Source organism: Engraulis encrasicolus, chromosome 10, assembly GCF_034702125.1.
Source record: "Engraulis encrasicolus isolate BLACKSEA-1 chromosome 10, IST_EnEncr_1.0, whole genome shotgun sequence".
Lineage (NCBI taxonomy): Eukaryota > Metazoa > Chordata > Actinopteri > Clupeiformes > Engraulidae > Engraulis > Engraulis encrasicolus.
In genome coordinates this window covers 48,346,511-48,373,826 of record NC_085866.1, presented here as the reverse complement: position 1 = coordinate 48,373,826, position 27,316 = coordinate 48,346,511, and the positions used below count along the sequence as shown (strand labels likewise).

Sequence of the window (27,316 nt, the reverse complement as noted above, 5' to 3'; positions counted from 1 at the left end):
GTACAGGCGGACACCCTTTCTGATACCATCTAATGGTGAAGGAAGTAACTTCTTCACATTGTGCCAGAAGTATGCGCGCATGCAAAATATCCATTCCTTTCAACGTTATGCCGTACATGTACAACTGACATCCACGTGTCTCCCTTAAATGGTGATGCCCATGTCATCAATGCCGTTGTATTTTCCAGTGAGAAAGCCCTATAACTGTGGAAGCTCTTTGGTTGCGATTTACCCAGGAAAGCATGGCAGCTTTAGAAACCAGACATATGGAGGTTAACTAATACACATACTGGTGTTTAATAAATAGCAGTATCAACATCAACAACAACACAACAGAAAAAGCGGGATTTCTTCGAAGCATACTGTATATACACATATATATATATTTATATTTAGAATTATATTTATATTTTGACTGTATAAACTATATAAATATGACATGCAGTCCTCATAACTTAAAAAGACCAATAATTTACAGCGTGAGGTAGGGTGTGGGGGGAGGGGCGGACGGGCGGAATGGGATGGTGTGGGGTAAAACAGGCATATGTGGGCGGCTTAATGGGATTGGTCCTGGGCCAGATGATTGGCAGTAAGGCTGTGATGATTGACAGGTGTGTCAGCGAATGAATGGCTGTTTGAGAGGTCAAAAGGAGGCTGCAGCAGTTGGTTGGTGGGGTTGGGGGGAGTGATGGGGTGTGAGAGACCTCAGCCTCTCCACGACCTGCGGCTGAGCACGCACACGCAGGCAGCGTTGATGCGAATGAGCCGCCAGGCGATCTGGTTGTTGAAGGTGGTGAGCGCCCGCACGTAGGTGTGCGTGTTGGTGCAATAGGAGTTCCAGTAGCGACTGTCGATACCCCGGCAGCCCGAGGTTGAAGCAACAGACTTGCTCCCGCCTCTGCTGTTTTTGCCCCCACCTCTACCTCTGCCCCCTCCACCACCACCACCACCGGGACTGGGCCTGGCGGTGGACACGCGGCACGTGGTCTCGAAAAAGAGTTGCTTCTTCACCACGTTGTTGATGCGAACGTCCGGCAGCACCGTCACCTCGTAGCCCGCCATGTCTGTGGCACGGGTCATGTTGGCCACCCAGTGTTCCTCGCTGTCGCACACCGAGTACTCGCCGCGGTTCATGAACTGCTCCACCCGCCGCCGTATGCGCGGGCCACGGTCCCACCCGCCTCGGCCCGGTCCCTGCCTCTGTCCCCGGCCCGGACCCCGCTCAGTCGCCAAGCCCACCGGCTCGCCATCCGGTGGCATGCTGTCACTGAAGAGCACACGGGGTGAGCGGTAGCGCCGCTTGTTGAAGAGTTTGGGGTCCACGGTGGGGATTAGGTCATGCTGAGCGTCCTGGGAATGGGTGGACTGTGAGTGGGACTGAGGCTGGGGCTGGGGTTTGGGCTGCGGTTGTGGTTGTGGCTGGGGCTGGGGCTGGGGCTGGGGCTGCGGTTGGGGCTGGTGCTGGGGCTGGTGCTGGGAAGAGGACTGCGACTGCTGGGCCGTCTTGCGCCGCTGCTGGTGGCTGTTACCGCTGCTGTGGTGGTGTTGGTGGTGAGGCTGGTGGTGGTGTGCTGGCGGCCTGGGCGCGTCCTCTCCCATGTTGATTGCAGCCTGGACGCTGATCAGGAAGAGCAGGACCAGCGTCGACGACCTCATGGGCACACGTCCTATATGGGTGGTACCGGGGGCATGATTTGTAAACAAAACAGAGGACTTTAATTAGCCAAGTCACACATACTCCACATGAGATAGAATATAGAATATTATATAAAATGGGCACATGTCCTGGACAGCGTCAGGGTCACAACCAAAAACAAAATGGACTTTGATTAGCAATGTAATTTCTACAACCTCCACAGAATATTTCATATATGATAATCAGTGTGATACATTCCAGGCCGGTGCTTCAAAGTGGAATTCCATTATCTGGAAATAATTTAATTTTACATCTCCCCTTGAGTTAAATAATTGAGTTTTGCCAGTTCTCCGGTTCTTCCCACTGTTCTCTGAGTCTGCTGAAGCCTGCTTCTAGTTCCAAGCAAGCTGTTATCAGTGAATTTGTCAAAGGCATCTTAGCGAAGGATTGTGGTAGGGCGTGGAAGGGTGGGATACGAACCAGCAATCTTCTGATCTAAATCTCCTTAACCATCAGACCACGGCTGCGTATTTCCAGAAATTATGGAATTTCACTTTAAAGCATCAGCCTACGCTGTATCACATTACTTACCATATATGAAATATTTTGTGGAGGTTGTAGACATTGTAACTTTTTGCTAATCAAAGTCTAATTTGTTTTTGATTGTGCTCCTGATGGTGTCCAGGATGTGTGCTCATTTTATGCGTATCGCTTTAAGGGAAATTCCTAGGAAGCACTTGTCAGCTAGCCTGCATGTTGCACCCAAGCTCATAAATGAAGGTTAGTTTTAAACAAACGTTGCATTGACAGGAGGAGTTTTAGATGTGTGTAGCAACTCTACACATAACATTACTTTGTCTGTCAGTGGTCAATCGGAACTGTTCTGCTTTTTGGAGGGTTCGCACAACATGAAGGTCTTTGGACCTTGTTCAAATGCCTGGCTGTGTGCTAACTTATTGCACAAAGTCAGGGCCTTAGAATGTAGCTGGGCAAAGCTACTGAACAGTCATTCAACAGAGTTTTCCTGACCATGAAGACCTGTGAATGGATGGACTGTTGGCCAATGGCCAGATTGACTAAAGCACAAATCTGAAAGCAGTGTCAGGACAGAGTATTGGGCAGGCCCAGACAACCTGTTAGTCACAATCCCAAGTGACATTGCCCAGTGACATGGCCTGTTTGTCATCATCTTGAGAGCTTGACACTGTCTGCCAGGTCCTCCATGTGTCGCCTAATGGTCTCTGCCTTGAGTGTTGCTCTTCACTTGTACGTTCCTTCAGATTCCAAATGGTGTCTGCTGCATGTCGTAAAGCAAGAAGTGTAGTGCCCTAGCGTTAGAGCCACGATAGGGCAAGAAATGCTTGATTTTAAACTGACTTCCATTCTAAAGGCGATTTTACAAATTGAAGAGCGTGTGAGTGTTAGTGGCTGTGTTCGCTACCTGTGGAACGTCTCCAGGTGAATTTGTGGGCTCCTAGAGCCGTGTCCTGTGTGTGTGTGTGTGTGTGTGTGTGTGTGTGTGTGTGTGTGTGTGTGTGTGTGTGTGTGTGTGTGTGTGTGTGTGTGTGTATGTGTGTGTTGGGTACCTGTGGAATGTCTCCAGGTGAAAGGGACCCTGTGGGCTCCTAGAGCCAGTGTCCTGTACAGGCGGCTCCCCAAGCTCCAGCCATCAGGACTCCTGCTGCCTCCTGCAGCTGCAACACAGAAGTACGCACACATGCACACACACACACACACACACACACACACACACACACACACACACACACACACACACACACACACACACACACACACACACACACACACACACACACACACATAGCGCACAGACAGACACGTGCACACACACACACACACGGACAAAAACTTAAAAATACATTTATACAGAGCCATGCAATATAGTACGAAAATCTACAATGTGTTTCGTTTTATGAAGTTGGGTCAATCAGCCAACTACAAGTGCTAAATGCTGGCTCAGAAAAGAAAGCAGCTTCTTTTAATGATATGGGGGAATTTTGGCGGGGTGGAATAAGAACCTGTTTCAAAAATGAATTTCTTCTGTTTCCAGTCCAATTCTGGTTTTGATTATAGCCTGCTCCGAGAGTCTGAAATCTTACAAACATTACAAATGCACTGCTTTAATCTCATCCTATGAGTACAACAATGCTGGAACAATACTAACCTGGCAAACACATGGCAATAATTTAGCCCTCCTTGTGTGATGACATTATTCCAAAATCTGAAACATCTTGGGCAAAAATCACTAATTGAAAGCCGACACACTCTCTCATTTCTCATGGTTTCACAATATCAGAGTGAAACATGGGGTTCAGACAGAACGAATGATTTTGACGCTATACTGATGAAAGTAGTTCCATGTCAGATTCAGTCAGGGACTGGTCACAATCAGGGATGTTGTGAAGTACTGGAGCAATATGTTTCCTTTGAAAATTAGATATATGATCTCTCCCATTAATATCCTGCAAGCACCGGTGGCATTACTCACCCTATGAATAATATCAGCAGTAGCCTATCTTTAGGGAAGCCTATGGTAAATCTGGACCTCCGGAACTTGAACACAACATGTTTCAATCACACAAATGTGTCTATAAGTATGTGGGAATACGAATGATAAGGTTGTTTTTTCTCTCCAGAATATACAGTAAACTTCAACTTTTCATTGAGTGCATATGACACTAAGACTTTTATCAAAGCGTATGCAATAGATTTGTGGCCATTTGAATTTTAAAAAAGCAATCATCTTGAACAAAATATGGCTCACACGTTGACCTGGTCCCAACTGTAGTGTGTTTTGATTCAAACACAAGCAGACACCTGTTTGACTGTTCACCCCGTCTGTGTTAATGTAACACATGTGCAGCGGGCTCCACACACATAATCTGAAGCACAGTATTGGAACAGATAGTTTAGTTGTAGATAAGATAACATACACACTGACATAGTCACCTCACATTCATAATGGCAACGTGACTGTTGGTGTATTTACTACCTGCAATGTAATTGCAATGTGACATAGTTGTCTTCATAGTTGGAAGTGTAATTGTCTCTTTTTCCAGCTATGGATAGATGGCCTGCTCTATTGCCTGTTGCAGTTACAACCTGTCGTTGACGGCAAAGTTAATTCAAAAGTTCATTAACCACTGATATGATTGTGAAAGTAGCCTACTTTTTTTCTGTGAGATATGAAAGATGAAAGATGTCTACTTAGTGTTACTGTACATGGGGTGGCTTTACGGAATGAGACCATATTCATTCATGTCATGCCATCATGGCACTGAACAACTTTCCACAATAACTCTGTATGGTCGCGCCTGGTTTTGTGTATATATATATAGCATGTGACTGTTGGTGTGGTTGTATGGCTTAATGTGTGAGTGGGTCAAAGACGTGACGCTTGCTTTTTTTGTCCGACTGAACTTTTTACCTATTAATAACCACTAAAATGAATAAAATTCTAACATGTATGTCTTAACATCATCCCTACACACCATGCACATCATATTTTTTTTGAACATGTTTGCTATTGGCCATTTTCTGCATCATGAAGTGTGAAAACAATCATTGGGGGCGACCGGGTCCGGCACTTGACTGCTGTATGGATATCTGGTTCTTAATTCAAATTAAAATAATCTAAATACAATCCTTACCCTATTTGGCATAATTTTTAACTTGTGTTCTCATTTTAATAGACATAATGTTATGAAACTATTTGCACAACACATTTTCAATTTTAATAAACATAATAATCTTGTTCCGGAATATGTTCATGTCTGAAATATCATCTGGGGCGACACTTTCAAGAAAATGCAATTTAAGGCGCTTTAATTTTTACACTCATATTATAGAGGTTGTGAGTATCAACCAGCCTCAAGGTGAGGGTCCTACTGAGACAGCTAAACAGGTGAGTAGTCACTCTCATCTTTACATATAAATTCCACTTTATAAACTGTGCAGTGTATACGTCCACGTTTTGGTGCTCAGTGTGGGGCGAACATTACCTAAAAAACTGTTATTTTATAAAATGAGTTTTATGTTCAATCTTTATTGTTAATGAAAAAATTGTCAGTGATATGTGCTGATAAGTAGCTAGCTTGGGTTCTATTGCTAAGAATTTGGCACGTTATATTGATTTTAACTTGAAAACATCATTCTGGGGCGGACCGAGCATCATGTGGGGCGACCGCCACTAATTGGCTCATATAATAGAAAAACACAGATCCTTTATTTGTAGTTTCTGTCATGCAAATGTTTTAATTACTATTAGGCTTTTACTTATTTAAATTAATGTCTATATTTCCAGCATGTATTTTTTCAAAATTTCAACAATTTCCTTCCTACTTCAGAGATTGACTGTGGGGCGAACCTATCCTTATAACTGGTAATTATTGAGTTTGTGCTCAATTCTTTATTTAATGTAAATTTGTCAGTTATATGTGATGAAGAAGTAGCTTGCTTGGGTTCTATAGCTAAGCATGGCTGTTATTATTTGATTATACATTGAAATCATCATCTGGGGTGGAAGTGCCTCTTGTGGGGCGACCACAATAATTGCTTAAATAATAGAAAACGCATATCCTGTATTTGCCTGCTTCTGTATTCAAAGGTTTTCAATGTATTTTATGCATTTAGTTGTTTATAGCTTTCTAATTTAATATATATATGTTTTCTTATTTTATTTCTTTTCTATCTTACTTCAGAGTTGACCTGGATTAGGCCAACTTCTTTTTGTTTATGTGTGGTATCAGATAAATGTGTGAATTAATTAGGCATTATTATACTTTTTCTCATTCATTTTCTTTTGTATGGGTGTATTATGTAACTTTTTAACTGGGCATTATTAGTGGCCCCTATATCAAGCTAAAGAATCAGGCGGCTCGCTTCAGGCCGCGGATCAACTGTTCTGTGTATAGTATATAGGTATGGAACATTTTATATGGGGTGGTGGCATGTGTTGTTTGTAATTGAAATTGGTATGGAGGCGGATTGTGGTGTAAAACACAAACGCCGAAAAGAAAAGACCATCCCCAACTCACCCGCCCACCCCCCCGCACAACCCCCCACCCCCCCCCCCAACTGCCCCACCATACTACCCCCCCCCAAAACGCCCCCCCTCACCCCCCACAACCCCAACCCAACCCAACACCCCACCCCCCCCACGCCCACACCCCCCCCCCCCCCCCACTCCCCCCCCGCCCAGCGCCCCGGCCCCCCCCCCCACCGCGCCCCCCGAGGCCGCCCCCCCCCCCCCCACCCAGCCCCCCCCCGCGCCCCCCCCCCCGCGGCCCCCCCCACCCCCACCCCCGCCCCCCCCCCCCCCCCCACCCCCCCCCACCACCCCACGCCCCCCCTCCCCCCCCAGCGCCCCCCCGCCCCCTCCCCACCCCCCCCGCCCCACCCCCAACCACCCCCCGCCCAACCCACTCAAGCACGCGACCCCCCCCACCCCCCCCCCCGCCCCCCTGCCCCACCCCCCCCCCCCACGCCCCCCCGCCCCCCCACCTGCCCCCCTCCCCCCCCCCCGCCCCACCCACCACCCGTCTCCCCCCCCCCCCATCCCCCCCCCCCACCACCCCCCCCCCCCCCATCTCCCCCCGCCCCCCCCACACCCCCCTAGCGCCCCCCCCCACACCCCCCCCCCCCCACCATCCCCCCCGCCCCCCCCCCGACAACCCCACCCCCCCACCCACCCAAGTGTTAATGCTTTAGTATTGAAAATATTAATATGATACTATGTCTCGCTCCGTTGTAATGCTTTGCTGTTTATTGTTCCGCTTGCCCAACCTTCTGACTCAAAATGGAGGTTCAGTAATTATAAGGAAAATGTTAATGTTTTGTATGTGAAATGAAATTGGATAAGTTATGCTGATTCTTTTTAATAATGTATTAAATGTGTTGTAACTATAAAAAATCATTTGAAAAACCTTAATTGCCTGCTGTTTTCATCATGTGGGGCGAACCACTGTAATGTGGGGCGATCCGACTAATATTCTATCTGTAGGAAATTCAATAAATCATGTCTGTCCATTTTGGTTGAAATATAATTCAGTGGTATAACATGATTATGTGGATACTATACCGATATATTTTAAATATGCTTTATGGAGTGTTATGAGTAAAAACCAATATGTATTGCTTTATGAGGGGGGAGACTGCCCTTATCGATATAAAATGTATTTACATCATTTGCAATAAATGAAAGGACACATGAGTATATCATTCTTAAACAGTTCAATTAATTACTGATACTTATTAAAATATAAGTTATGTTAAGGAAATCTATTGATTTTGGGATAAATCACGGTCGCCCCAAATGACTTTTTTAAGGTCGTTGCCCTATTCATTTGAGTGTAAAAGCACTAAAATATCATTATTTGAAGTTTTCACACACATGCATGTGTAGACTACATTCCAAATGTTTAGAAAATTGGCAAATATATTATTATTTGAAGTATTTTAAAAATGGACCTCTCAAAGGCCTTATACGTCTTTGACCCACGTATGTGCTTATGTTGTCTGAAAGTATTTGTGTTGGAGTGTGCGGTATTTGTGTTGGAGTGTGCACGTGTGTGTGTGTGTGTGTGTGTGTGTGTGTGTGTGTGTGTGTGTGTGTGTGTGTGTGTGTGTGTGTGTGTGTGTGTGTGTGTGTGTGTGTGAGAGAGTATGTGCTTATGGTGTCTGACAGTATTTGTGTGTGAGTGTGTATATGTATTGCGCTTGATGTCCTTATGTTTGACCTTGTGTACTTCTATTGAGTTGTATACTTTGTCTTCATATTGGCTGTAACAAGTTATAATGGTGGTGAAAACAAATATCCATTTGGGACAATAAAGGCTATTTACCTATCTACAATATGTCGTACAGGTATACCAGGCATGTTAACTGGGAGGCATTCTCTATCTCTGTCATGAAATCAGTTATCACCCACATACATCTTGACAACATTGTCAAACATACCTGACTGCCCTTTGGTGAACAAAAGCTACCTCCATCATCATATCATCTTACATGTTTTACCATTTGCTAAAGGGGGGGAATTGCTTGAACTTGTCTGTACTCAACGAGACATGACCAGTAAAGGCTATGAAAAAAGTTTGACTTTATGTCAAGCACTAGATTGGAATCCAGAATGCCTCCAGCTGAGGGATAACCCAATGTGTTTATCAGATGATTTTAAACGACCGTAGCGCTTCAAGCAGGATGTATGTACACTTTATGTTCACATCAAATGTGACAAAAGCCGCATGAAGCCCACAAAGATTCTATTTCAGACTATTGGACTATTAGACTTTCTCAGATCAGCAGCGACAAAAACGTAAAACGCAGGCATTCCGCCATTGCAATTCCCTACAATGGCTGCTGCCGAACCATGTCATAGCTCATTGCCATGAAACTCCACATCAATCTGGCCCAACATGTTTTCTTTACTTGTCAATACAAAGTCAACCTCTTCCGATGCTTTGCCGATGCTTGAAGCAAAATCACATAGTCAAAATAGAGGCCTTACAAAAATACTTGACACAGCCTTGCATGCTGGCTGGCCATGTATATATTTTTTCAATACGGGTGTTTGTATAGCATTTATCCCTTATCTGCAACTTCTTGTTTATTCTTTCCAAAGTTGACACGCATACACACCTACATAAGGTTTCTTGAAGCACAATCACATCATGAAAATATAGTGGGCCTTAAGTCTTACAGATATTGCAAACAGCCTTGCATTCTGACCCCCAGCCTCCCATACAACCCCAAGGAACATCCCACACATATACAGCTGAAAGCGCTTAAGGCTATTGCGTGATATTAGTGATAAGAGAGCAGACTCTCACAGGCTAGAAAGCATCCGTGTAAAACCTCACCCAGCAATACATCATCCATACAGCTCCTTGTGATGTTGTGTACGTGAAAAACCATGACTTAATCCATGACTTCACAAGTCGTAATAAAATGTGACCACTTTTCCTTAACGTCTTTCCTCTACCCGCCTTTCTGCAAAGTTTATAACCCTGTTCCTATCATTCTTAAGGTTGCCCGGGAGAACACAAGCACTGCCCCGTCCACCATTCATCATGGAGATCCTGCGGACACAGTTATGGGTGAGCAGAGGCTTCCTCCTCGCTAGGAGGTGTCCTCCTTAGTCCTCCACTGTCCTCCTTGGAGAGAGACTTTAAAAAAAGAATGAATAGCTGATGCTTCCACAGCGTTTTCAGAGACTCATGTATTACAGGGTTTCCCCCAGCACTTTATAGTTAAGATGGCCACGTTTACAACAAACACCTCCCACCTCTAGGTCCAGTGAAAAGAAAAATAATTCTTAATGCAATTTCTGAACTTGGTTCACAAGAGTAATGTATGAGCCATTTGTATTTGGGTAGTCCATTTCATATGATACTGCACAACATAAGTGAACCTTTCCAATGATGATAAGCACGACTAGTTACATGTCTCTCATACAGGAAAACCTCCCATCCACCTTGACTAATAAATGTTATGTGGCAAACACTGGAATATAGGAAATATAGGGACCTTGGCTTAATACCTTGCCAGTACATATAGCAGAGCACAATCCTGGCCACCCACAGCCAGCCAGCCAATGACCCTGACCTCATTAGTTCTAATGGAGCCCCGTTTTGCTGAATGCCATCTGCCAAGAGTGACAGCCAACCCCAAGTGACACAAAGACGCTTTGCGGTCCCGCTCCCCGGACGGCTCCCCCGAAAGACCCGCCGCCGCAATTCATATGGTAAACTTCACACACAATCGCAGCGCCGCGAGTAACCCTAGCCATGTCCTCCTCCCAGCCAACCCCACCCTCGGTTACCACACCCCCCAACTCCAACATACACATGCACACATACAGTACGTACGTACACACACACACTGTACAGTATACACACGCGCGCGCGCAGCCGCACACACACACGCACACACACACACACACACACACACACACACACACACACACACACACACACACACACACACACACACACACACACACACTACACATCCCCATGCCCCACTGTCCCCCTCCTCTTTGAAGAGTCTCAGGCCCGAGGGTCAACGTTATCGGCAAGCCACCGGCAGGTTTTGAATGTCAAAGTGCACACCGCCCGCCGGCCCTCCTCCCCAAAAGCCAGGGCTCTATTCTATTCATGGGGTACCTCAGTAGTAGCTGCCTGCCTTTGGGGAAATGAAAGCTGCTCTCCAAACACCAGTCCCATGGTAGAGTGGCGTAGGTACAGTACAGTGTACGTACTGCGCTGCTCTGGGACCTGTGTGCAGGGCCACTGATAGCTTTGATCGGGCCCAGGGACCAAGTCCTCTGAAATGCCCTCCGCCTCAATACACGCAATGTAATGGGGACCCTATTACTGGGCCCCATTTCTCCCTGGGCCTGGGACAACTGGCCGCTTTGCTACCCCCCACCCCCACCCCCGTCAGCGTCCCTGGCTGTGTCTGTGGGTTTATCCGTCTGTCTGGCAGGCTGGTCGTCTGGCTGGCTGGCTGGCTCGTTTGGCGGGAAATCCCCAGCAGCTGATACAAGCGATGTGCTCACATATCTGTGGCCCACTGCCTTTTGTGCTGTGTGTACCTATTCTTTACTACTGTGTGTATCTATTCTTCCGTGCTGTGTGTGTATCTATTCCCTATACTGTGTATATCCATTTCTTATTGTTTGTATCTATTCTTTATTGTGTGTGTATATATTCTTTATACCGTGTATGTAGGTCTACTGCATATTTCTTACGATGTGTTTATCTGTTCTCAACACTTTGTAAACTTACATATTTTTTATAGGTATACTCTATGTATATACACTAGATTGTACACTATACTGCACAGTAAAGCTTGACCTGCTAATTCAACAGTTATAGAGTTGTTAAATGTAACACTTGAAGTGATAAATTAACACTGCAAAATTCACAGTGTATCCATTCCACAGCACACACTCTATGGCTGACTACTCTATATACTGTAGCGTGTCTTGTCTATCTCACAAAATGCCTCCCACAGTTGACATGTGGAAGTATGAAGAATGCACGTTTTTTTTCATGTAAGTGGAATGACAGAACAAAGGTCATAATTCTTCCCTGCTGCGTCCGTGTGTAGGTGATCTTCCCCCGGGACCCCGAGCATGCTGGGATGGGATGGGCTCTGAGTGGGTGTCATCCTTAGGCTGAAGAAGCATTCCCCTGCATATTCTCATCTCAACACGGAGACAACATGCGTGTGGTGTGTGCATGGGGTGCATGCTCTGAGGTAACTTGGGGTTTCATCTGCTATTGATCATATGTTTCTTTTCCCCAGGCACAGAGAAATGTTGAAAGGGGAAAGGAAGGTGTGGATGACAGGATTTTGTGTGCAGAAGGCAGACTCTGCACGCGCTCTGTCCATATGTATACTTCCTCTTGTGCATGTGAATGTACAGATGTTCCATTGAAATACTTTGAGGAGTGGGACAAGACTGTTCCTTGTACACAGGATTGAGGATAAAAAGACACATACACATTTGCCAACAGAGGGCAATGTTGACCACTATTCCTTGTTGTTCCTTGTTTACACATGATGATGACAGTATCAGAGGTGGCCAAAGTAAAAGTAGAATACAACACAAAGCCTGCCCTAAGCCCTTCACATTTGGGCTTGCATGCCATGGTTCGAGTCCGGACGGGGTCATTTCCGAGTCCTACCCTATATCTCTCTCCTGCTCATTTCCTGTCTCCTCTCACACTGTCCTATCATAATAAAGGCAAAAAAGCCCCAAAAACATACTTACTTAAAAAACAAAAAACAAAAAAAAAAGCCTGACATAGTTTCCTTCCAACCCAAGCAAGTTCACTGGTCTACAGTTACTATACAGTAGAGTGATCTACCCAATTCTGTGCTGATTGGATCTGCGGGTTTTCTTATAAGCCTTTTAGTTTTTTTTACAGTAACAAGAAGGTCTGGACACCTCATTAGGTACAATTTAATAACTGGTGTAGCTGCTATGTAATATATAAATGTACTTCTACTTTTACTTTTTCCACTGTTTTGTACAGTACAAAACACAAAACAAGACAAACACAGCACGACAAACACAGCACAGCATTTGGTGAAACACTTGTCCTTTAGCTACATGACTGACTGAAGTATTTAAAGTGCATTTGAAATTCTTTCTCCATGTGGTCTGCATAGAGTCCTGCTCACTCTTCTGCAAATGCAGTATTACAAAGGTTGTCACTACTTTTCTGCAGACGCTATATTGTTTCCAGCTCTGGTCAGCATTACCTCAGGTCTGTCTTAACTGAGGCACCAGAATAGTACAATTTACAACAATTTCACATTTTTGTTTGTTTGTGTTTAACACAAGCACTTTATGACGTCTCTTTGGTAGGTGATTGTTGTGGTTTCTGATTCCGCACTAAATTTTGAATTGTAGATAAAAAAAAATGTTGCTCATATTTTCAGAATCTTGAGGAGGAAAATCTTTATCCAAAAATGTACTGACTCAAATACTAGCATTTATTGTTCATGTTCAATAAATGTTCTTACGCTTTTATTTATGCGAAGCATATTGAACTGCCTGTCTATGAATTGCACTATACAGATGAAACTGCCATGGCTTGAGTAACATTAACACTTTTTTTTCAAAGCTGAATGTGTTGGTGCAAGCATGCAGTATGCGATCACATCATCATAACACATCCGTCTTAAAAATGCTCCATAGAGAATCAGTTATCCACCCTTCTCTTGACATATTCACTTCCACTGGAGAAAAACCAAACATCCCAGTGTTTTTGTGTCCTGTCCTGCATTAAGAGGTCCTTCTCTCTTCTCCTTCTTCTCATTGCTTTGTGGAGCCCACATTTCCAGCCATTGTTAAGCCGAGTTGGCCAGTGCTGAGAGTGTCTGCATGCGGTGAGAGAGCATTCCTTCTGAAGAGAACTGGAAGGATCTCTCTCCTCCCTCTCCTCTCTCTCTCCTCTCCCTCAGGAGTCTGGGGGGTCATTCTCCTAGTCACAACAATAGTCCAGCCAAAGGGCAACCAACCAATCACACGCTGTGCGGCTCTTTAAACTCTCTTAAAATCTTATCCTTCTATGAATGTGCCTTAAAACAGTATTAAGTAGTTTATTCAGTCTTGCAATGCTTTTTCCAAAATTGTGTCAGTAGCTTGTTAACTAGTAACAGGGGGGAAATGTGCTTCTGAATGTGCTTGTCGCATGCTGTGCATGTACTATAACTATACAAATTAAGTTTGGAAGAGCGCTGCATCTCTTAAATGAGTTTTAAATGAGAGGCACATCAGCTTCCAACTTTTATCACAGTCTTTACTTTACTTTACTTTACTTACTTTATTTGTTCAGGACATTGCACATTAATGAACATATACATACATGTACATATATGTAAACATGCCAGATTGTAGCCCAAGGGCTAATTTCCATCTGGTGTCCAATAGTCCAACAGTCGATGAAAACCACTTAGCATTGCTCTCTTACTTTAATCTTTACCACAATTGTTTGTTGTTCAAAAAAAATGTCTGACAGCATTCTGCAATATGTATATTGTATTCTAATTACAGTTTCTTTGGGTTACTTTGCAATCGTAGCCCACAAGCAATCATTGCCCATTGACTTGGAATTCAGTGGGCGTTATTTGTCTGATTTGAATAGCCACCTATTTTTTTCCCAGTTGCACACCTTTGCGTAGAGTTACTATTCATAGAATGCACAATTTTCTTCTTGTGTGGAAAGCCATATTTGTGTGTGTGTGTGCGTGTGTGTGTGTGTGTGTGTGTGTGTGTGTGTGTGTGTGTGTGTGTGTGTGTGTGTGTGTGTGTGTGTGCGTGTGTGCGTGTGTGTGTGTGCATGTGTGTGAGGGGGTGTCTTGTAAAAAAAAACGCTTGAGGTGGTATTCTGGCAGTCCTTGCCAGCGCTCAAGGCGAGGTTAAGAGCCAAGTATGTATTGGTGTAATGTGAGACAAATTTAAAAAAAAATTCTCTCCACCGCTTCACTTTTCCACAGAGAGTTGAGCATCGGCATGCTGCTCCGATTATAGGCCTAACAGTGCTGTGCTGCACTGCGCTGCCCTACGCTGTGCAGGATCAGCAGACCTGTATGCTGCCTGCAATCAGACGCCTCAGCAATCAACTAGAGCCTGACGAACTCAACTGGGTCACAAGAACGAGGTGGAGACAGAAAATGCTTGCCTAGCCTACCTCCATGGTTGTCTGTCCTGGCTGCTTGATGACCACAGTGCACCTCCAGTGCAGATGTCTGGCTGCCCAGTTGTCCTGCCTGAATCCCCATGCATTGGTCTGGTTAAGGTAAGGAGCCCAAACACCCACAATGCAGATATCAGACATGTCTGCCTACTCCACTGCCCGCTTAGTTGTCCTGCCTGTTTTGTTTTTTTCTGTGCCCTCATGCATTGGTCTGGTAAAGGTAAGGAGCCCCAACACCACAGTGCACCCTACACAAGTAGGACATCAAACATGCCTGCCCACCTCCCTGCCTAGCTGGTTTTCGTACTTGCCTGTTCATGCATTGTAGGGTAAGGACCCCCAACAACATGCCTGCCTGACATTGTGTGCATCCTACCTCCCTGTCTGTCTTGTCGCCTTGATTGTCTTGCCCATGTGTTGGTTTGGTTAAGGTAAAGACCCTTACACCGATGGCACACCGATGGCAACTAGATTAACCGACAGAGAATCACTGGACTGTGTAGCAAGGGCGATACAAGCGATAGAAGCGACAGAATGTGCTCGTTAAAAGCAGAATGCAAGCATTCCGACATTCTGATTGGCTGTGGCGACTGTTGTGGAATTTTATCATAGCTCATTTGCATAATATTTGCATAATAAGTCCAACTACAAACTGTTGCTCAAGTCGCTCAAATCGCATCTAGTTGCCCAAATGCTTTTGTCTGTTCTGTCGGCAGCGACTCAATAAAAAGTCAATTACTTGAGCGTCGCCGGAGTCACTCAAGGCACGTCTGGTCTATTCATGCCATTAGCCCTCCTTTGGTCCCACCAAAGGTAGATATGATACCAGTTATGCCTGGTAGCATGCATGCGCATGCCTGTCCTGCATGACTATCCTGTACCGTACATGTATTGGCCTGGTTAAGGTAAAGGACCTCTAACATCCTCCCTGGACCCCCACACAAGCCAGATACCAATCATGCCTGCACGCATGCATGTCTGACCTGCCTGTATGTCCTACCTGCCTGCCATTGCATTGACCTGGTAGAGGTAAGGACCCCTAACAGTCTGTACTCCCACTCAAAGCGTATACAAAATGCTATTCCCTGCCTATATGCCTATCCTGCCTGCCTTCCCCCATGCGTTGGCCTAGGTAGTCTGTTTGTACAGATGGGCCCACCTTATTACTAAGAAGACTCAACTGCATCATGACACCAGTCCTATGACATTACTGAACATCCTAAGTAATAGACTTGTAAGTAATTACCGGTAAGTAATTAAAGGACCAGTTCATCCAATTTCAATATGCTGTTGTATTGCTCACGCTGTGGTGAGATATGAGCTATTCTAATGGGGACAGAGTTTGTTTACATTTTTTTTAACATAGGCCTACTCCAAATATTTTCCCAAAAGGTACCGCTGTTTGCTAGTTGTCAGCTGATGTTGTATACCCTTTTGGATGTGTTTGGGAATAAATAAAATGTAAACAAAGCGCTGGACCCCATTACAATGACCAGGATCTCGGAAAAGGCTGAAGAAGAAGAAAAAAATCTCAGGTACTGACAAGTCCAGGGTAGTTTTAGCATTACAACTGCATGTTGAAATTGACTGAACTGGTCCTTTAAGTGTCTTACTGTAAGCAATAGACTTAGGTCATTTCCATTTGGTGGCAATACGTGTATAACAGATGGTCTGCGTAAAGGGGTTAAGGCAAGGAGCCCCCTGCCCATTCCTCATGCATGTGCCAAACATGTCTGCATGCCTGGCTGTCCAGCCTGTCTGTGCATTGGTCAGGTTAAGATAAGACCCTTGTACCCCACTCCCCAGTGTGGATACCAAACATGCCTGCCTGGCTTGCCTGCCTGGCTTGTCTGCCTGGGTTGCCTGCCTTGCCTGCTTGCCTTTCCATTGCCCTGGTGAGGGTAAAGACCTATATCCCCCCCCCCTCCTCCTCTCCAATGCTGATCTGTGTACCCAAAAGCTGCAGCGGAGGCAACATTTCAGAGACCCCTGCCCCTCCCGCCCCTCCCAGCCTTGCCGTCCGCCCTCTATCCCCACCCCCCCTCACCACATGTGCACCAGATATAAACACACACTCACTTGATTGATACAGGATGATGAAGGGGACCCGCTATTTACATTGCCTGTGGAGTGTGCTTTGTGTTTTAATGCCAAAAATATGTGGTCTATGCGCTCTGGTGGCTCGCCTGTGTAAACACTGCCCTACGCGAACACTTAAGGTCGGAGGGGTTGAGTGGAGCAGGTTTTGACTTAAAGTATTAGGGCTGCTTTGGTATTCGACTGTTTGGCTGCATGTGTGGAAGTCACGGGTGAGGTGTGTGTGCGGGGCGGTGGGATGGAGGGTGGTTGTAAGAGCGTGGAGGAATATGTTTTTGGCATTCTGAAGATGTGAGAAAGGGCAAAACAAGTCAACCGGACCTCCTTTCTCCATCTCGCTCTCTCTTCCTCTTCCTCTCTCTCTCTCTCTCTCTCTCTTCCTCTTCCGCTCTCTCTCTCTCTACCTCTTCCACTCTCTCCCTCTCTCTCTCTCTCTCTCTCTCTCTCTCTCTCTCTGTCTATTCCTCTGCCCCCTCCCTCTCTTTCTCTCTCTCTCTCTCGCTCTATCTCTCTATCTCACACATACACATACGCAGACAGACACACACAAATACTTAGTTTCTCACTTTCATTTTTCAGTTTTTACATTCACTTCTTAACTCTCTCTCTCTCTCTCTCTCTCTCTCTCTCTCTCTCTCTCTCTCTCTCTCTCTCTCTCTCTCTCTCTCTCTCTCTCTCTCTCACTCTCTCTCTCTCTCTTTCACACACATGTGCAGCACCCATCCATCCATGCACACACACACACACACACACACACACACACACACACACACACACACACACACACACACACACACACACACACACACACACACCTGGATTTAAACCTCTTTTACACGCTTGAAAGGAAAACATGGTTACGGCAATGGGCCGCTTATCCGGCTGACAACTCTTATCGAGTTTCATCAGTGTTTATGCGTCCCGTACACAGAGACCACCCTCTTAGAATCTACCCACACCTATACACCGCCTCCTCTCCTGTGTTCAACCTCACCTTGGCTTGGCACAGGGCCATGACAGTTGATTCATACCTGCATCATGGTCACAGATTAAGTATTTGGCCAGCAGAATTGAACTGAACTTAATTGAACTGAAAAACGCAATGTAAAACAAATGTGTGTATTATCATTTTGACTTGTGATTTATGCTGCATGGTATCACACATGGTGTGCATAAGACAGCTTTTTTTTAACTTTGAAATATGGTTGAAAAGTATGTTTGGTGGAAATATTTCCTTTTATAACCTGTGGGTCAGTCGAAGAGGAGAACTAAGCAGCATTGTTGTGAAGTACTATTAATGGAAGCACATAACAGTAATGTCAGGATGTTTTACATAATGCAAAAAGTCTTTTTTATTGTTCCATTCTTGTTCAGACAGTACTGTGGCAGTTAAAAATACAATGAAGTATTGTAGCAGATTAGTAGAGGCGAGGGATATGCCATACTTAATTCATCTTAATTTTAGTTTATCTTAGTTTATGTTAGGATCAATCAAGTACCTCAACATTACAGTGGTATAGTACTGGACTCAAGTTTGGACTCAAAAGTTTTTTGATGGTCTTGTACTTATCTTGGACTCACTTAGACTAAATAATTGGACTTGGACTTGTCTCTGTCTCTGCCCCTGCCCTTGCCAAATGTGGCTTTTGGCCTTGGCTCTGGCTATGGCCTAGTTTGTCTTGTACCACCAAAGTTTATCTTTACACAGCCTGCGTCTGTGTTGAATGTTTACATCATTGTCATTCATCATTTCCGCTGATTGACGCACACTGTCACGCAACTTGATCTTGACTCTTTAACTGAAATCTTTTTGGACCCTGCCATATCTTGGACATAAATGTCTTTGGGCGGAGTCTTGACTTTGTTTCGACTAGTCCTGGTCTCACAATTGTCTGTCTCTACAAGATCTTGACTTAAAACACACAGTGTTTCCCCCAGGACATCTGTTAGTCAAGCGGGATGGGGGTGGAGGGGTTGGCAGGCATCAGAGACATGTGACCATTATGATTGGAAAAGCTATGTTGTGTTTATTTCAAATGATATTACCCCCCCCCCCAAAAAAAAAACAACAACAAACAAACAAACAAACAAAAAAATAAAAAAAATAAAATAAAAATAAATAAAGTTACTGTTTTATTAAGTTTTTGTATAGAAACTTGCTACACGAAATATTTATCTTTTCTGGGGACATTTTAAAGGGTTTGTTCTCAAGGAGGAGCTAACGTATATATAAAGCGCTGGGGGAAACCTTGCAAACTCAACGCTACTACGTGGTTGATGGGCCAAACATCTCAGATATGTCTGCATGTCGTGCATCAAGGACTCTTTCAAATGTCGCCTCTTTCTATTCGCACTGTGACTCACACGTACAGTGTGACTCATTTGGCATGTTTGTGGAGTGGTGCGTCATGGCTTTACAATTAGGATAAGCATGCTTGACTGGACATCAGTTTTAGTCCGTGTTTGCGCCCTTCATGTATACAATGTGTGCAGGGAACCCCCATTGACAGTGAACACAATGTGCCTTTCGAGTGCAGAACTAAGGAAGCTGCCAAAGTCACATTGTAAAGCTGCAGTGTGATATTTTAATTAAGGGAGACACATGGAAAGATGTTCATCAGTGTTTGCTTTTGTGTATGTTTGTCTGTGCGTGGGAGAGTGATTGACAGAGATAGAGAGAGAGAGAGAGGGAGAGTGAGAGAGAGAGCGAGAGAGAGAGAGAGAGCGAGAGAGAGAAAGAAAGAAAAAGAGGAAGAGAGAAAGGATGAGCGAGAGAGACTGTGTTTGAGTGTGTGTGTGTGTGTGTGTGTGTGTGTGTGTGTGTGTGTGTGTGTGTGTGTGTGTGTGTGTGTGTGTGTGTGTGTGTGTGTGTGAGAGAGAGAGAGAGAGAGAGAGAGAGAGAGAGAGAGAGAGAGAGAGAGAGAGAGAGAGAGAGAGAGAGAGAGAGAGAGAGAGACTGTGCGTGCGGGCATGCGCGTGCGCGTGCGTGCTTTTCTGCGTTCCTGCATGCGTTTGTGTGCATGCGTGTGTGCGTCTGCATGCAAGTGTGTTTGTGTGTCCGTGTGTTTGACTTTGCACTCAGTAGGCTCCACGTTATGCATACAGTGTAGTCAGGTCAGCTGTTCTGTACTGTGGATAAATGATATTCCATTTCCTGCAGGAAACTACCGTCACCTGCTCTTTGGCTCCCGCATGCCCGCTGTGACACATTTTATTATTGCAACAGGAGCCTGTTAAAAGATTTGCCTACATGTGTCAACAGAGTGTTTTCCTTAAGTACACACCTCTTCATTGGTGTTGACAGAGGGAGGGAGATTATGAAGCTTTGCCACAGATGAAAGGTGACTTCCTTATCGCCAGGTGATGGCGAGAGAAGCACATATGCACACACATACATACATACATACACACACTCTCGCACATGCTGGTATACACACTTGCGTACCAGCTGTCAGTGCCATACCATTAACTACTCTGGTAGTTCCCAAACTGTGGGTCGGGACCCCCAAGGGGACGCGATGTCCAGCAGATACACACTCACATACACATCGTACCCGCACACACTAAAAATGTCAGTGTTAATATAAGAAATTGGAATTAACTGAATTTCAGATAACATTTGGTCTCACTTAAAAATAGTGTTAATTGTACTCTTTAGTCAAAGCAACATTTTCAGTTTACGTTTACTCAACATTGTGTAGACACTCAAATGTGTTAATCATCTCGCTGTTGTTTCATCTCAGTGTTTGACTTTTGACACTGACTTGAAGGCAAACTCTCAGTGTCATACTATTAACTACTGTATAACCACACCGCTACACTGTTACAACAACTTACTGGTGTATGCAAGACTAAGGGTGAATCCCATTACACCCCTTAGCCCTACGTGAACCCCTTCGCCTCCGTTTTGCGCGTCCACGTGTAGGGGTAGTGGCATCCCGATTCACGTTCAGACAGATGGGTAGGGGTAGGGAAAAGGGCTTTCCACCCCTCCGCACGGAGGGCTACGACAGGTTTCCCTGAATGCTTTGCGAATTCATTTAAAAATTGGCGGCAAGCCACGGCACCCACAACAGCACACAAGTTTCAGTATTTTCGCCGCAATTGACGGTTTTAAAGTGGTAATAATTATTCCATTGCACTAAGTTTAACATTGTCCTAATGTTTTATGGCCCTTTTCTCCGTGAAACGCACATGAAAACAATCGCTATTAACGTCAACCTAATGCATGGAATTAGTGACAGCTGTGAGAGTCATTCCGTGATTGTTGAAGGGGCATCCCAATCCATAAGGGTTGCGTTTCAAGCCCTACACCTTGCGCCTTTGTTTGAAAGCACGAGGGGCAAGAGGAAGGCAAAGGGGTAGGGGTGGAGATTAGTAATGGGAAAGGCCCATACTGTACAGTATGCTATGCAGTATACTCTATAATCCTTGTACGTGTCCATTTCTATGGTTACAATCTGTGTCCATTTCTACGGTCACTTGCACAATATTGCTTTGTTTTTATACTGAGCACTGGTGATGTTATTACAAATGTCAATGCCAGTAAAGCCTTCTCGGCCTTGAACATGAGAGAGAGAGAGGGGGGGGGGCGAGCAGACAGAGATATAGGGAGCCAAGTGATATTTAGCCAAGGGGAGAAGAGAGGGGAAAAGAGAAACAAGAAGAGCTAGAAAGGTAGAGGTGGACAAAGAGAGGGGGATGACAGTGACAGAGAGAAAGACATAGATGGAAAGAGAGAGAGAGAAACCGGGAAAAAGAGAGAGATGGAGCAGAGAAAGAGAATGAGCGAGCAAGAAGGAGAGATACTACAGATCACAGTACATATACTCTCCCTCATTGCCCCAGAGAGAGAGAGAGAGAGAGAGAGAGAGAGAGAGAGAGAGATCACAGCTCCATACTGTCCCTGTTTGCCTGAGAGAGAGAGAGAGAGAGAGAGAGAGAGAGAGAGAGAGAGAGAGAGAGAGAGAGAGATCACAGCTCCATACTGTCCCTGTTTGCCTGAGAGAGAGAGAGAGCGAATGAGAGAGAGAGAGAGAGAGAGAGAGAGAGAGAGAGAGAGAGAGAGATCACAGTTCCATACTGTCCCTGTTTTTCTGAGAGAGAGAGAGAGAGAGAGAGAGAGAGAGAGAGAGAGAGAGAGAGAGAGAGAGAGAGACTATAGATCACAGTTCCATACTGTCCCTGTGTGCCTGAGGGGGGAAAGCCCCGGGAGCAGCAGGGTGAAGTGAAGCCCTGAGCAGACTGCAGTGTTCTTCAGGCCAGGCTCATCAAGACCAATTACATGACCGTGTCGGCCACAGGGACCTGCTCGCGCACTCGCTCTCTCTCACACACACAGGCCTACTCTGTGGGGGCCCACGAAGGGCAAGACGACTGTAGTCCGCCAGACAATAGCCACTCTCATGCCAGCCCTGCAATAAGATAAGATTCACATTGTGTTTTTGTGGAGGAGGGAGGGAGGAGAAGCATGGGGATGGTGCATTTGAACCCCTGTCCAAATGGAGCAGTGGTGAGTTAAGGCAGTGGTTCCCAAACTGGGAGTCGGGATCCCCAGGGGGGTTGCAGAGGTACTGCAGGGGAGGGGGGGTGGGGGTGGGGTTGCAGAGTGAAGGGATTGCTTGCGTAAAACCCCTACATGTAACACGTCGAGAAGCAACAATATTGACCTCTATAGTTAATAATTGCATTTTTATTTTAAATTTAAAAAAATAATGGGGACAAAAATGTTTGACGTTTGGAATGTGATGGGGAAAGGGGAGTGAAAATAATTCTTAGGTCCACGGGGGTTTCAGCAGAAAAAGTTTGGGAACCACCAGGTTAAGAAGAGGAGAGGGAGGGAGGAGGAGGAACGTTGTCGCCCCCGGCACAGACATTGCCGAGTATGTCAGGCATGACAATGTCTCTCGGAGCGTCACTTTCGAGATTCGCCACGGTTGATGTTATAGCGTCGCGCAGGCAGGCCACTCTGATCAAAGGCGGGGTTCCTCGACAGCCTCCCCTCTTGCCTGTAATGGTCGGTTAGACAAATGGGCTCTAACAGTAGCCCGTACTGTATGTCTGCCTTGCAGGGCCTCAGTGACAATGGGTCAGATTGATTTGGCCTGGGCCATGCAGCTTACATTTGACATTTGAGAGGACTGAAGCTGGTTAATTCTTCAGGGGTCGTCCATATGGGGACTGCAGCCATTGCTGTGCCCTATGGCATTTTAACTTCTTGCTCTTGTACAGTAGACGATGGCCCTGCATACGTGTGTGTGTGTGTGTGTGTGTGTGTGTGTGTGTGTGTGTGTGTGTGTGTCTGTGTGTCTGTTTGTCTGTGTGTCTGTGTGTGTGCGCAGTGTGCACAAATAATAAATGATGTCCAGTTAGCGAGTTTCTTTGAAATGAAGTCATAGTTCAAGAAGCATGTGTCGTGTGGATTAACTCGCGCGGTTCTTTGGAAGCTATTAAATCCCTTTCATTGACCTCTCTCGTATTTACTCACTTTGTGTAGCAGTGCTGTTATCTTAAAGGTTGTTATACTATTATACTCATGAACCACCCATTACATCGACATAGTTTTGCTGGATGCTTGCAGGGAGGTGTCGCACATCTGGGGAACCTAATTAAGTCATTGATACATGTACACCTACAAGTAACAGATGGGATGGCTGTACCCGAACAGCTAGTGTAATGGAGGCTAAGTGTTAGAGGTCCAGCTGATGACTAGACAACAGAGTGTATTTGTATTATTACAGTGTTTTGGCATGGACTTGGGCCGTAGCGACGTCGAGCCAGTGTTATTAGTAACAGTCAATTGTGGGTTTTTATAGCCATTATTCATGGTGGAATGTGACTCCCTCCATAAAACATATGCAGTGAGTGAAGTGATCCCTGCCAAGTTTGAATTATGATTGTTTTATTGTTCTAGTTAAATGGTGCGTCTAGGGGCGTTTATACACCCCTATGGCCTGAAGTCATTCTTCTCGAGCCTTCATAATAGAGTTGTTATTAGCTATTACATAGTCATTTAGCAGATTTATTCCCTTCAAAATGTTATTTGATTGTCAGATAAATAAATCTAATGAAATTAAACTGAAATAAATCTCATGTGTCCCAGCTGATTTGTAAGCATGGGCGTAATTTTAGGGGGGGATGGTGGGGACATGTCCATACCACTTTCCAGATAAACCTAGCTTGTTCCTACCATTCTTTCACAAATATAATGCAAAAACAGCATATCCGGACCATTTGCGATTGAAATGTCCCCACCACTTTTCAAGCCAAACCTACACCTTTGTTTGTAAGGACAACATACCGTAAAACTGGTGGGAGATTGAGAACTGGATCATTTGATCATTTGTTTGTTGAAGAATAAGACATCAGAGGATATCACAACAATCTGTACGTATAGATGCTACACATCATCTGCTACTTATTGTGATATGCTGGAGATGCCATAGCATTTAGTGACAAAATCGCAGGAAGTAACTATCAGGCTCCATGGTCTGCTCTAAGTAAGCTGCTTTTTAATGCTCATTAGCTTACGCTAATTGTGAGTGCCATGCTTTTCAAAGACTTTTCCATGGGCAATATGTTTTCACTTCCCTAGGCAAACTTTTCTCTGATGATGGTTCAAACCTTAATCAGATCTTTTTTGGGGGGAAGTAACGGACCAATGAAATGCTGCACGGACAGGCTAAATGAGAGGGAACAACAATTTTTCTCATTTAAGAATGTGTCTAGCCCTGATCACAAAACACCCCTGCTGCTGGTAAATGATAAACAGACCTCGGCCATCATAGGCTACCCTGCTGCTGATAAATGCTATGTAGCTTGGTCAAGCTGGACACAAAATTTCTATTGTTAGACCATGATTCTATGCCAGGTTAACAATTTCCTGTGGTGGCATGCCAAGTTCCATTATAAATGAATGACAAGCTTGGAAAGTTGACAAGATTGTGTTGCATAACATAAATACTTAATAATAAGAATAAACTGGTCTCACAGAGGTCAGCAAATTGCAGACATGCTCTTTGCATGACACAATAATTTCCGCTTAGGGACTGTACGTTATTTACCGGGGGGGGAGGGCTGGTGCGCTGGAAGTCCGGTCAAAAAAAAAAATCATGCCCCCCCCCTCCACCTCAATTTTTTTCCCCATGGCCCTCCCCCCACTTCAATTTTGTTTTCCCATGGCCCTCCCCCTACAGATAAAAATATATATATATTTCAAATTGGTAGATGATCAACCATCATGAGAACAGTCAGAGTAGCCTACATCAAGGGCGGTTGTCTGCACTATTATGTGCTATCGATATCAGTGGATACCTATGAGAAGCCGCAAGAATCTACCTCTGCGGCTGCATGGGATGCCTTTTAACTCCACTGTCACCAAGACAAATTGCATTCACTATTTTTTTTACGTGTTAAGTGAAAATAATAATAATAATAATAATAATGATAATAAAAACTTCCATTTCAATACCAATGTCCGAGTTGTTACTACTGTAAACTACAAAGTGGAGAGAGTTTCCCCACCGTAATATTTCCCTGCTCGGCAAGCAGCGCCTTTCACAAGGTACGTTTTACATGTTCAGCACAGTAGCGAAGCCAGGGACGCAGGAACTGGTTTTGACCAGGGGGTGCTGTGAAAAAAAAATCTGTTTTTTAGATGCTATTTCCTGCGTTCTAATCAATTTTAGGGTGAGGAATGGCGAATCACATCTGAATAACTGTTTTATGTAGCCTAAACAAGGATGGCTAGATTTAACTTTTTTTCTTTAACATCTCACTTTGACACTATTAATGTTCTTCTTGCGGAAGTGAAACGCGCACCTGATGTGGAGGTGAGGGCTCAAGAGCAAATCGCGCTGCCTTGACAGTTTGTCTCTTCAGCATGGCCAGTGTGCAATGTGTGAAATTAGAAGAAATGCTTTGACTAGGCTATGCGATGCACTCGTGAGAGGTGACCGGGCTTTCAAATAATTAAGATTTTCTTGCAATTGCGACTGTGGATCAGGTGCATCTCGGTCTCCCAGACCGCGCATAAAAGCACGCACGCACACACACAGGCATAGCTCTACCTTCCCGAATGTAATTACACTCTGACGGCCAAAGAGTTCGGGGTGTGATCGGAGCAAGAAGTAGGCTAAGCGCCAAAGCAGCTCGAGCCATTGCTGGCTATTGATACAGGGAGAGTGAGAAAGCCACCTTTAGTTTGCATTTAACGTAGGCCATTAAGACGCATTAATAGGTGGTGGCGGTGCTATGGTGGTCAAATCAGCAGCAAGAGGCAAAAGGAACAAATGGCCAAAACAGAACCAGTACAACATTCCAAAACATCCAACAATAGCACAGCCATTACACACCGCGGCAATTCAACTTTGACAACTGTGATGATAGACAAGCCAGACACACCATCGGCTGTGCTCTCCTTCAGATTCACCCCATAGCCAACTCCGAGGCTAAGCCAGACTACTTCACCAGCAACAGGCAAGACCTAGCATACCAATACACGCTTCTACGAATCCAATCTCCACAGCAAGAAACAAAAGTCACTTCTTACCTGACACGATGCACAACTTTGGTGACATTCCCTTCTCCCGTCACGCTTTAAATGTACACAATTCCTTGCTTAGTTGGTCCGTTTTTGTTCACCAAAGTGATGAGACTTCTCTTCACAACAAGTTAGCTCCTCCAATGGTTTCAAGACCTTATGATGCATGGCCAACACATCACCGTTAATACCATTTTTATTACTACCTTGACACCACAAGCTAAACAAAACAAACTCGCGTCACTGCACCGTTCTACCAAAGTACGTCTAGGCCAAATGTCTAGGCCTAGGTAGTTCTTTCCGGTCTGGTTGGGGTCTTTGAAGTTCTTTGAACACAAATGTAAGCACACGGCGGTGCCAATAAATAAAATAATGGCTTACCAGAGGCTGTGACCACCAGTTGACTACAACACCTCTCCAAAATTCCTCTGGAAATGCCCATCCAATTCGTTGTCAAAACTTCCCAAACTGTTTAGCCCATATAGTTCACATCAGCTAGTTTGATATTTGCTCACGGGCATTTTCTATGATGCTCAATGTTCCTCCGTAGCACTAGCAATCCTACAGTGAAAGAGAGTCAGCGCGGGCAATCTACAGTAGCTGCACCTGATAGTTTTTTGACTACAGATACACGCTTCAGTGCTATAGTATGCACCGGAACCTTGCATCGCAAAGCGATGTGTTTCAGAACATGTTTTATTATTGTTTAAAAAAATAAATAAAAATAAAATAAAATAAATTCGGTTTTTTTTTCCATGGCCCTCCCCCTAACTCCGATTTTTTTTGCCATGGCCCTCCCCTCCACCT

At 44.9% G+C, this 27,316-nt stretch overlaps 1 protein-coding gene and 1 long non-coding RNA gene across 2 annotated transcripts in view; one reads left to right on the top strand and one right to left on the bottom strand.

Annotated features, from left to right (window-relative positions):
* Positions 1–296: 296 nt before the first annotated feature.
* The window catches only part of ngfa (nerve growth factor a (beta polypeptide)), a 39,914-nt gene continuing 12,894 nt past the window's right edge, over positions 297–27,316 (bottom strand). The window contains exons 2-3 of the mRNA XM_063209128.1: positions 3,223–3,330; positions 297–1,667 (exon numbers count right to left, since the gene is read on the bottom strand). Coding sequence (XP_063065198.1) covers positions 706–1,656 — 951 coding nt within the window. The 5' untranslated portion in view covers positions 1,657–1,667; positions 3,223–3,330 and the 3' untranslated portion in view covers positions 297–705. The remainder of the gene's footprint in view (positions 1,668–3,222; positions 3,331–27,316) is intronic.
* LOC134457234 (uncharacterized) overlaps positions 9,681–27,316 on the top strand; it is a 135,063-nt gene continuing 117,427 nt past the window's right edge. Inside the window, exons 1-3 of the long non-coding RNA XR_010036418.1 lie at positions 9,681–9,753; positions 11,771–11,920; positions 14,672–14,973. This is a non-coding gene — a long non-coding RNA (uncharacterized LOC134457234). The remainder of the gene's footprint in view (positions 9,754–11,770; positions 11,921–14,671; positions 14,974–27,316) is intronic.